We start from the raw sequence: 11432 nt of genomic DNA, 5'->3' as shown, positions 1-11432 counted from the left end.
GCGTAGTTTCTGCGCACCAGGTCCGCTACCTGGTGAAACTCGACTTCCAGGACAAGCGCTCCGTGGTTCCTGCACTTCAAGTCGGCTACCTGATGAAACTCGACTTCCAGGACAAGCGCTCCGTAGTTCTGGCTGTCCAGGTCCTTGACCTGATAACTTTTGACCTTCCGGACAAATTTTCAAGTTTACAAGTTTGATTATTGAAAACGTCATGTTTTGTACTATCAAACCAATATGCATGCTTCAGATAACATTTGGAAACGGAAAAAAAACCGAATGAAACTGAATGTGATTTAACGTTTTCTTATGAGTTTTTTAGTTCATCGATGATAAAAATATATTTCAATTCAAAGTAATTTTAGTTTTTACATTTCAGACAAAAATTACACAGTTCATCTTTCCTGCCAATTCGAGATTCCAGCGGCGAGGCGCTTCAATGGCCAGCCAATATGCCATTTTGCGACAATCGATAGTAAGTAAATTTTTTTTGTATCGTCCAAATGTGAGTTAAAATACGCTCAAAATTTTAAAAAGCTTCTTTAGTTATCTCTCTAGCAAAAAAAAAAAAATAACCAATAATCACCGTTTCGCTTAAAAATTATCGTATTTGATTAATTCAAAAAAAAGTAGTCTTACGTACTCATTTTGTACCGACTCAATCTCAAGTTTTCATACCGACACTACTTTGGCTGCTACGAATGTCAGTGCAAGCTCGTTAGGTAGAGTCGATAGAGCAGAAACCTCCTACGCTCCCAGGCCCACCTGGGCCCGCTTGCCTGCCGAAAACTGATACACAAAAATGTACCAAGGGGTAACTTGTCTTTATGGTCTTCAGTTAACGTCGGAGGTAAATAACGCTGTGACTATGTGGAGATTTTTGCTTTTTAAAATGTGCGCCAGATGACCTCGAAAACAATTGGTTGGAAATACACGAGGGCCTTCATATGATCGTGACACGCGATTGGTTCTTAGAGATGTCTCATCTTCTTACGTTATGGCGATCACGGATGAGCGTAGCGTTTATGTAGAGTTAGAGGTTCTGCTGTCATCTTCATGCTTTTCACCACTTTTACCGGTTTCGTGATACCATATCTCTCCCTCCCGCAGTCGGATCTCGTAGTTGCGTAGCCTCTGCCCTCTGCTCACTGCTGAAGCGGACATTAGTAAACCAACATGGCGTTGAACACCGATATTTACGATGATCTTTACCTGTGAGTTTAAATCTGTCTTTCAGCGTTTTAAAATTACGAAGTAAATTATAGTAAAGTGAAAGTATAAAATCGATAAGTCCTGAGTCTACAACGTATGGGATCAATAATTTACCTCTCCTTTTGCCTAACGCGACTCTCATTAGCGGCACTAGGTTATGCCATATCATTCTGTTTAATTTATAATTACTTGTATTAGCCGATACCATACATCATTCATTTGATTTTTAATTCATATGTGGTTTTCGTTTATTTTTCTTCCAGATACGCAACGCCAGAAAAATTTTATGTCGAACCAGTTGGAACCAAGGAATTATTGGTAGTCGATCGAGTTACCCAGCAAATTTATACCCAAGGTAAGGCAATGGTGATATTGCATCCTAGATCACGTTGAATAAAAAATCAAATTAATGTGTTTTGTTATTTTTTGATTCAAATTCTAAGCAGGTACAGCAAGTCAGATTCCTCCTACGGCCAGTCGTCGTAGAATATGGGGAATTGTGGGCACAATACGCCTATTGGCCTGTCGCTACCTGATAGTTATCACAGATGCGGAACGTGTGGGTACTATAGCGGGACACCAAGTTTACAAACTTGGGTCTACGGAAATTATACCATACATGCGATCATTGCTTCATTTGAACGAAAAGCAAATAAGCAACAATACCACTTATCTGGAAATGATCAAGTCTGTATTGAACACACCACATTTTTACTTCAGCTATACCTACGACTTGAGTCACACTATGCAAAGGCTGCATAATACTACGCCTGAATTTTTACAGGTTTGTCCTATTGTACAAAATCTCAATATACTGACAAAAAACTTTCAAAATGCTTATGAGCAAAGAATTGAGAATTGTTTGGCTGCTTAATTCTAGATGCCGATACACGAGCGAGCAGATCTAAGATTTGTTTGGAATGCGTATCTACTACAAGAACTAACTTCTAGGCCTGAGCAGCACAGATTCTGTCTGCCCATTATACATGGCTGTATCCTTTTTGACAAGTATTCCTTTTTTTTTTTTTCAGGAAAGCATCATTACCGTGAAATGTTCAATTTAGTATAATTTTTTTTCTAACCATACCGGATGCTATCACGTCAATCGTATCTAATTGGTTCGTGCCAACTTGAACTATTCATTGTTCATGCAACATCGGTATAAAATAGTGTGGCAATTATTCTTAGCAGTATATTACTCTCAATAATTATTTTCCTTAGCGGTGTGTATATAGTTTTGTCACTAAGTACAGTAATTGTAAATGGTATTGCATTTAACTGGGGAATAATATCCCGTCGAGGAGTACATCGCGCAGGAACAAGATTGTTTTCTCGTGGGATAGACGCCAATGGAAACGTATCTAATTACGTAGAGACGGAACAGTTGGTAGAAGTGAACGGAGACCGTAGTTCGTTTGTTCAGACCAGAGGATCAATTCCACTCTTTTGGCAACAGGCTCCAAACCTAAAATATAAGCCCAAGCCGGTGTTAAATAATCAGGAAGACCATCACACTGCTTGCGCACGCCATTTCGAAACACAAATATTTCATTATGGGAAACAGATACTAGTAAATTTGGTGAGTCAAACAAAAAAAATCTCCAATTTTTGAATTTATACCAACTTCTCTTACATGACTTTTAGATTGATCACAGAGGAGCGGAAGATGTACTTGAAAAAGCCTACTGCGATATTGTCAATAGAATTGGCAATCAAAATGTCCGTTACGAATCGTTCGACTTTCACGCGGAATGCCGAAAAATGCGATGGGACAGATTGAACATTCTAATGGACAGATTGGCCCACGATCAAGAGCAAATGGGCTCCTTTACACTTTCCAGAGATGGAGCGTTACTCTCTGCACAGGACGGAGTATTCAGAACAAACTGCATCGATTGTTTGGATAGAACAAATGTTGTACAAAGTATGCTGGCTAGAAGAGCGCTTAGTGACGCATTGAGAAGATTGGGAATACTGCAGCGAGTTGAAGACCATCCGTCGCTAGAATACTTGTTTAAACAGGTAATTATGTTATTCATTTGGAGATAAAGAATTCGCTCTTCCCATAACCAGCCTCATAACTGAGATTAGAATTTATCTTTTTTACATATTTTTAGGTTTGGGCAGATAACGCGGACGTAATAAGCATAGAATATTCAGGTACTGGTGCTTTGAAAACTGATTTTACACGTACTGGAAAACGGACTAAACTTGGAGCCATACGAGACGGTGTTAATTCCTTGACCAGATATTACAAAAACAATTTCACCGATGGATACAGACAAGTAAACTTTTTATCGATCAGACATTAGAAATGACCAAGAATACGTAGTACTTGATTGAACTGTCGTGGAATTTATTGCATCTTGCGTTCTTCGTTCACAGGATTCCATAGAGCTTTTCCTGGGACGTTATATTGTGCAAGACGGTGAATGCCTTACGGTGAAATGTCCGTTGGACGCCGAACGTAATTGGCGATACGCTACGTTCCCCTTAGTTTTATTGGTCGCGTCGTCGATGCTCGTCGCTCACGCGATTCTCCCGTCCAGATACACTACAGAAGTATTACTTTACATGCTGTTCTGGGGTGCCATGGTTGGTGGAACGTTTGCGACAGTTATACACCATGGAAAGCAGTATGTTGACAAGCCGAAACTTTTATAGTCAACACGATATACCGAAAGGTGACGGGAAACCATAGAATTGTGATAAGCGTATTTTTTTTTTTTCTATCAGTTCTGGCGCTGGTGTCAGATAACTACATGTAACATTTATTTACGCCTACAGGGTTTTTACAAAATTATACAAGCATTACTAAAAATAGACAATTTATCTCACAAAGATATAGCTATTAGCCATTGTAATGCAAATCTAATGAAAATCCACCGATAGCCATAAATATAGGTCTTTCAATTCGATGGTGAGACGTGCATTTCGACTTCGAGAAATTCTGAGAGTACTGACTTTACCTCAATGTCAGTTGAAAGTTATATTTCCTCTCAAAATTTTCTCAGTTTCATCACTCCTTCCATGTTTCTATTCTTAAATCTAACAGGGTCGAATAATTGACCACTACTGCATTTCTCGACGAAAAATAAGGCGTCTATGATCAGCTTAGCAGAAAATTCACCTATTAGCTTTAAATCTCGTTGTTAATTTGCAATTCTACGAAGTTTATACAACATTTTAAGTAGAAAATACTTCAAATTTTAATCCAGCTAGACCGCTGTAGAGTTGATGTAATTTTAGTCAATTATGAAAAAAAAAAAATTACGTATATATAATGTATATGTATATCACTGGATATTTAAATTTATGAAAATATTTTCTTCCGGTAAAAAATTATGCTATATTATCTAACCATGTAATCTAATTTCGTATTGGCGTCTCAGAATTTTCTCGGCGTGCTCAAGATTTAAAAGAAAAATTCTTATGTAATGGTGGACAAGGAAATATGAAATTATCGACTATCACTGGCTACCAAAGCAGTAAAATACCTATGATCTTGCAGGGTATTCGCGTCGTAAGTACAAACGTCTGGGTATCATGATTGATTGCCCAAATATCAGTAGAGAGCGATGCTGCATGGAGCAATCGTATTTTCCTTGGAACTACTGCTATTGTAGCTATTGTTTGCTAATTATCGATAAGTAGGCGGGATAATGTCGACTTACGACACGTAGGAAAAACGAATTATGAGATCGGAATTAGGCAAGCGTAAATGAGAAAGTAGGAACAATAGCAAATTTTAAACTTACACTATCGGCAAATTTTTATTCGACAGTAATTATATTGATTTTCGACGGATCGTGTCTTGTAAGTAATGTAACTATATATATATGAAATATGTAAAAATACAATCAAGTTAATAACGGATAATTTCATCTATCCATTCATTTCGCTGATGAATTAAGCGGACGTTAATTACTTCCGACTATGAAACTGATAGAATAACATAACAGAATCTATCATTGCCCTGATTTAATCCGGTAACATCAACGATGACTGAATTATCCTTCAGATGACATAAAATTAAAACATGGTATTCAATTATCGCACTTCTATTTCTTCTTCAAATAATGTCAGGCGATATATGAGACTGACGTACGCGACCGCAACAATTTGCTAACTCATCTATCGGGTAGAATTTAGATTTAGGTAGAACAATACGGTGTCAATATGGGCGCGTAATGACAGCTTAATCAAAGTTGAGTATTTGCTGTCGGATTTTGTACTCATTGGCGGCCGTGTAATAGTTTCATTAACGCGTTTCAGCATGAGATAGAACATCGGTTATTTATCCAACCGTCCAACCGGCTGTAGCTGTACGTATTAACAAAGTTTACCACGAGTACCTTGTAAATTTATTATTAGTATTTTTATCATCGTCATCATCGATAATATCACCAATATATATCTTAAATCTTACACAACCATAGAATCAGCGTTAGAATCACATACGCGTGTAACGTAATATAGGAAATTCTGCTGAATGAAGTTATTTCAACATCAAAGATTCCCTTTAGCGTCGGATTTTCCGATGTTTTCCCCGCGCTAGCTTTTCCATGTTTCATGCACAATTAATGTTGTATTAACTGTTCAACGTACTAGGTATAACGTATTTATAGAGGATAAACGGGATTCGCGAACTTGATCGGATTTTGGTGAGTTAATAATAGACAATACAGCATCGGCATTATGAATGTTGAATTTCCGCTGATTATAAGTCAACAGTCATATGGATACGCGAAAGTTTAAATAGCTGATCACAAGCCTAATTAAAATATGTTCCTGTCCGAATCCGAACAAAAAATAAATTTCAGTCTCGAGAGAGCAAAGGCGTGAAATTCCCCGCGAAAAAGCTCCTGCGTTCCCAGTGGAAATACTTTTTTATTTGCTCTTCATATTTTGCGGATATCAAATTCTCCACTAAACAAGAATAGTAATACCTCGGGGTAACCTAATACTACACTTAAAAAAAGAAAAGGATTAATTAAAACTCTAAGGATTAAGCGAGCGGCTGAAAAAGAAAAATTTTAAAAATTGTCAAGATTCAAACTAAGAAACTTGCAAAAAAATATACTCGCAGTAAAAAGAATATGATTCATAATCTGATGTATTTCAATTACACGCTGATCACGATATACACACTAAGCATATTAGCATAAATTATGTTGTCAGTCGAAATTCTACAAATCTTACACGTTGGTACGAGTTTTACCGAGGTATCTGCAGAGCGTACAATTTTTTATGGACACCTTTTCTTCGGGATGATCTCGACACCTGCTCGAGAGATCATCCAGGGTGTCGTAGAGGGCGAGATCTTTCGTCTCCGGTAAAGTTTGCGTCAGAAACCCGGCCAGAAGCAGTCCCAGACCGCATATTGTGGAGGGAATAAACCATCCGTATATTGCCTGAAAAGAGCAATAATTCTTGGCTGTGTGCTCCGGCTTTGAGTATATGCTGTACGTAAAAGTTGCAAGAAATATGCGAAAACAACGTTCGAAACGGGGCCGTACACTTTAGACTTTATATATGGTCGGGTGAAAAAAAATTCAGCGGAGATCGTTATTCACCTATAAAAGATGTGCGAGTTTGTCTTTTTCTGGAAGAATGTTTTTTTTAGAGGATTTTAATGAAGTGAGAATGACTTACATTGAAATATGACTTTTGCGCTAAGCGTCTGTGATTTAAGTTGAAATTACTCTGTAAACACACGACATTTTTCTTTTCTTCTCAGAAACTGTGACCTGAGATTAGAATTTTTTCCACCAAAGCGAAACGTGTGAAGGAAAGTTATTCGTGGATATCCTGTTTGTTGTTTCTTCATTAACCTGACAAAGTCCCCGGTAAGTGAATGATTAATTTTATCGCAAACGAAGCGGCGGACTAGACACTCGTCGCGTTATTCCGTAATTGAACTTTTACGGAAGGTTGATTTTGTAACAATTAAGTTCCATATCGGGTATATACTGACTGTAGGTGTGTTGTGTACTTGAAACAAACACAAACTCACGCGTACACAATACTAATTACTCAGAGTCGACTTTGACGAGGCCTCGCAGGATTCGCGCGACACGTAGCTCCGTTTAATTAAGTTTTCCATTATGGTGTAATTAATCGTTGTTGCATTGATTAGTTTTGGAATTACAATTGAATGAAAAGCAAGGAGTCGGCGCCACCAGTGTACCCCCTGAGGTACACAGAACAAGTCTCAAAACGCAGACTATAAAAAAAAGTAGAGAACAGGGCGCATATTAATGACTCCGGAAATCGGCAGAAAAGATTTGCAGGAAATCTGTAAACTTGTAACTGGACCCATAGTCTTTTGTTATTTAAAATTTTTTTCATTCAGACAATTCAGGATCTCAAGACAGCGCAAAGTGATGCCGAAACGCATAATTCCTCTCTCTGGTTCCATTTTAATACACGCCGTATGTACTTCAAGACGGCACTCACAAAGAAGTCGACGAGGTAAGGCGCGAAAACGCTCCCTGCATGCGCCATGGTGGAGCTGGTTCCAATTGCGGTGTTCCTGGTCACAGTTGGAAACAATTCAAACGCGTGAATAATGATGACCGAGAAGACGGCGCTCACGCAAAGCCGACCTAGAAGAGAGGCTGCCACTTTCCACCCCGTCATGTTCGTTGGGATGATCAAGAGGAGCAGGAGAGCAAAGCTCGCTGTCAAGAGAAGACCCGTTGCCACCGTTCGCCTCCCAACGACGCGCAACAACGGTACCGGAAACACGTAGCTGGTTGCCTCGACGACTCCTGGAAGGACGAAATCGGTGGTAAGGGATTGTTTGACAGGCCCTTAGCTTAATCGGTGAACGATACTACTGAACGTCACCCGAAATGCAGGAAAACTAGTTGTGAGAACAATATTGTACTCTCTTTTATTCGTCATTTTGATATCAAACTCTGCATCATGTGCATATTATTCAACCGTTTCCCCGATCCCACGGTCGAAGCGAAAAACGAAAACGGGATATGAATATTTTACACGCCCGTATCGTATTTGAATGTAAAGTCATATGAATTTCAGAGTTGTTCGTCGAGTCATTTTTCGTAAAGACATTTTTCGTTAGAAAGAGCCGTATTTCCGACAGGAAACTGATAATTTTCTTGTGTCATCGTACAGGGGTTAAAAAGTGAAGATTTAATTCAACGTTGGGGGAAAAAATTCTGCACGCGAAATTTATTATCTAATTGCAAAAAACATACGCTTGTGCAAAAGAAAAAGTAAATGAACGCCTGCTAACCTCGTAGGAGTTACACCCGTGCGGGATATATCGGAGTGATATGAGGGCGCAGGGTGACGTAATTTCCACCCTATATTATTCGCACGTTGACACAAAGAGGGCCCGAGGTGAGTTGGGGGAGATGACAGAGGGCCAAGGCAACGGCGAGACACGTTCAACCGAAAGGAAATAAGGAAAGTGAAATGTGAAATGCCTGTCAGGCATTCTATATGTGTTATATGAGTGTAACGTTTTCGATAGGACAATGGGACTGAAGATCTCCCGTGAGATTTGTGGCTGACAGCCCGGCATTCAAGGTTGGCTTCCGTGCCCTCACCTCAATTTCACCCCGAAATTTTGGTCCACCAGACCTTTGTCCGCGTCAAGGGATAATTCAGTCATTAGACACCTATCATATACCGCGTATTTTGTTAGACCAGGCTTTTCAGTTTCCGTGGGCAACGCTTTTTAGTGACAAATTTTCCACGGCAGGATGAATGAGCGTCTATAAACCTGAACTTCCGTAATTTATGGCGTGTCAGTGAAGCTTTGGCCAAATATCCATTTTGTCGTGGAAATTATAACCGCGCTCTCGTCAATGTAGCTAATAGCAAGTTTTTTTCTTCATACTTTCGTTTTTACTATTTTCACGATAATACTTTGATACAGGGGGTGACTAATTGTATTCGTTTCGGCTCAGTAACCGACCCGCGAATTCCGCGTCATACAGTTTTTAGATTAAGACGTTGGAAAGGATGACTAATTTATTCGAGATAATTAATTAACCTACAGGATAAACTTGGTACCTGACAAAGCCACGTAGACGTAGGGATCGGTTTTCAGACTCGCGGAGTTAATCGTTAGAGCGTAGTAAGACATTGCCGTAAAGAACCAAACAACCCAGCAAACTATCAATCGTATCCTGAACTCCTTGTGATGCAGATAGCTCGAGCAATTAACAATCGCAGCACGAATTCGCGCCGATAACGATTTCTGTGAAGCTGTTCTGGTGGATCCGCTCGTGCGTCTGAAATATCAAGGTTACAAGTTACATGAAAAGCTTGTAAAAGTCTGCTAAAGTTATGATGTAATTCTTATATTGTTACACACATGATTTGAACCCTTCAGCTATATGAAAATCATTCAGTTTAATTTCTAGCGAAAAGATACGTTACACATTTTATATGATTAGAGTTTTGAGAGTTCTTGCAAGAAAAGAAGAAGAAAAAAATTAGATTGTTTGTAAGATTTAAGGGTTGAAACTGGCGATTCAATACGCTAAAACTTATGCCTTGCTGTCGGGTCTTCGTCGCTATATTTCCCAACAATGGCCCAGGCTCTGCTCGTACGTCCCGAGTAGTAGAGCCACCTGGGACTTTCGGGGATCAGCCATACGTGAAAAACAAGGAATAGAGCGGGCAATGAAACACAGAGTTGAAGATTTCGCCAATCCCTGACGTAGTAGGCGATCAAAGAAACTCCCAAGATTCCTGCCGGATAACTTTGGTTGTATAGAACCCCGAAGGTAGATCTCAGCTTCGGCGGTGATATCTCTGACACTGGAATCAATTTGTGTTTTCTTTACGCATAGGAGATGATATTTGTCAACTTTTAACAGTTTGTCTTATTTTCTCTTATTTCTTCTTTTTTTTTTCTTTTCTTTTCATTAAACACAGTGGTCTCTCGTTATAAGACCGCTTTTACCATCGGATCGAGTAACGTAAAAAGTCGTTAAAAGACTGGATGGAGGTTTGATTGGCAGTGATGATATTCGATTGGTTTTATTCACTTTTCTGCAGCCGTACAAGTGGTCTTATAAAGAGAGACGAATGCAATAATTGAAAGTGAATTTCTCTTCGTTGCAGGTAACAGGAGTTACAGGCCTGCGTATATTCCCAAGTACATTAGCACAGGATGTATAATTGGATGGTTTGATAACGATGAAGATGAAATTTGGGAATGAGGCTGAGTCGAAAAATTTTGCGGATAGCCGCAGTGATGAAGGTATCGATTTTTTGGCACGGTTTCGATCTACAACACTTTTAATTCCGCAGATTTGTAGCCGATGAGATGAGAAGTTGAGGAAGTAAAGAAAATGAATGATTTCATTTAATTCGGGGGTGGTGAAAATGAGAGCGCTGATTGCGGTAACCGATGCAGTAATAAATCAGTGTTCCCTTCAAATGCTCGACAAGCATGTTGCAGCCAAGTATACAAAATCCCTTTACGGACGATAAGACAAATTTCGTTCGTTATCGCTCGAGCAACGCGTCAACGAATCGCGTGCGGCCATGCGACCGTTATGTCTTCAAAGCGGCAATCAATGAGTCGGTAAATTTGATCTGCGGGCTATCAAAGTTAACAACCAAACACGCTATCGCTCATCGATATCCGTCGGCTCAACCGCTCGTCGACCAATCGAGAGCTGTTCGTTTCATCGTTTCAAAATTACGCGAGCCCAGTAGGCACACAGCCAAGAAGAGAGTGTATGAGAGAGAGAGAGAGAGAGAGAATTGGGGTGTGAGTGTGCACGGGGTTAAACTACCCGAAAGTAACCGCGAGTCCCGTTGTGCCGATTTTTTTGTTTATCGGTTAGCTTTCACCCTCAAAATCATCCTCCTCGTTCCGCCATCGGCGTTATGAATTCCACACGTCGTGGCAGCGATGAAAAATGTATACGAAGGACGTTTTTGGTGGAATTTCATTGCCACGCACCTACTATTAGACATTTCGGGCTTACCGATAGAATAGGCACTTTCGAAAGCACCGAGACCGGCGATTCCGATGAAAACCCTCGCGGCTATGAGAAGTTGGTAAAGACTGGTGAAGGCGACTATTGGCCCGGCCAAAATGTAGATGCAGCAAGCCGTCGTGAAGGCAACTTTTCGTCCAAACCTGTCGGCGATCATTCCGAAGGTAAAAGCTCCCACGAACTTTCCAACAGAGACCGCAGTTTGGACGGTGGCTTTCAGAGCGAGAC

The 11432-nt window shown here is 39.9% G+C and overlaps 2 protein-coding genes across 3 annotated transcripts; one reads left to right on the top strand and one right to left on the bottom strand.

Moving 5' to 3' along the window:
* The first annotated feature begins 1029 nt into the window (after positions 1–1029).
* On the top strand, positions 1030–5088 carry LOC124300310 (phosphatidylinositol-3-phosphatase SAC1). 2 transcript variants are annotated; one of them, XM_046754259.1, is made up of 8 exons: positions 1030–1211; positions 1473–1564; positions 1656–1993; positions 2090–2201; positions 2445–2788; positions 2854–3231; positions 3327–3494; positions 3595–5088. In XM_046754259.1, exons 1-8 carry the CDS (start codon positions 1174–1176, stop codon positions 3871–3873), a joined length of 1749 nt encoding a protein of 582 aa, XP_046610215.1. In that variant the 5' UTR covers positions 1030–1173; the 3' UTR covers positions 3874–5088. The 2 variants fall into 2 exon arrangements, with proteins under 2 accessions (XP_046610215.1, XP_046610214.1); XM_046754258.1 differs by having other exon boundaries at positions 1653–1993.
* A 1319-nt stretch (positions 5089–6407) lies between these two features.
* Positions 6408–11378, bottom strand: LOC124299655 (organic cation transporter-like protein). Its single transcript, XM_046752923.1, has 5 exons — positions 11193–11378; positions 9738–10011; positions 9259–9479; positions 7669–7982; positions 6408–6623 (listed from the first exon to the last, which is right to left on the bottom strand). The coding sequence occupies exons 1-5, from the start codon at positions 11359–11361 to the stop codon at positions 6408–6410; spliced, it is 1194 nt and encodes a 397-aa protein (XP_046608879.1). The 5' UTR covers positions 11362–11378.
* Positions 11379–11432: the final 54 nt, after the last annotated feature.

This window comes from Neodiprion virginianus, chromosome 3, assembly GCF_021901495.1.
Source record: "Neodiprion virginianus isolate iyNeoVirg1 chromosome 3, iyNeoVirg1.1, whole genome shotgun sequence".
Classification (NCBI taxonomy): domain Eukaryota; kingdom Metazoa; phylum Arthropoda; class Insecta; order Hymenoptera; family Diprionidae; genus Neodiprion; species Neodiprion virginianus.
The sequence above is the reverse complement of the archived record's forward strand: the minus strand, read 5'-3'. Positions and strand labels throughout refer to the sequence as shown.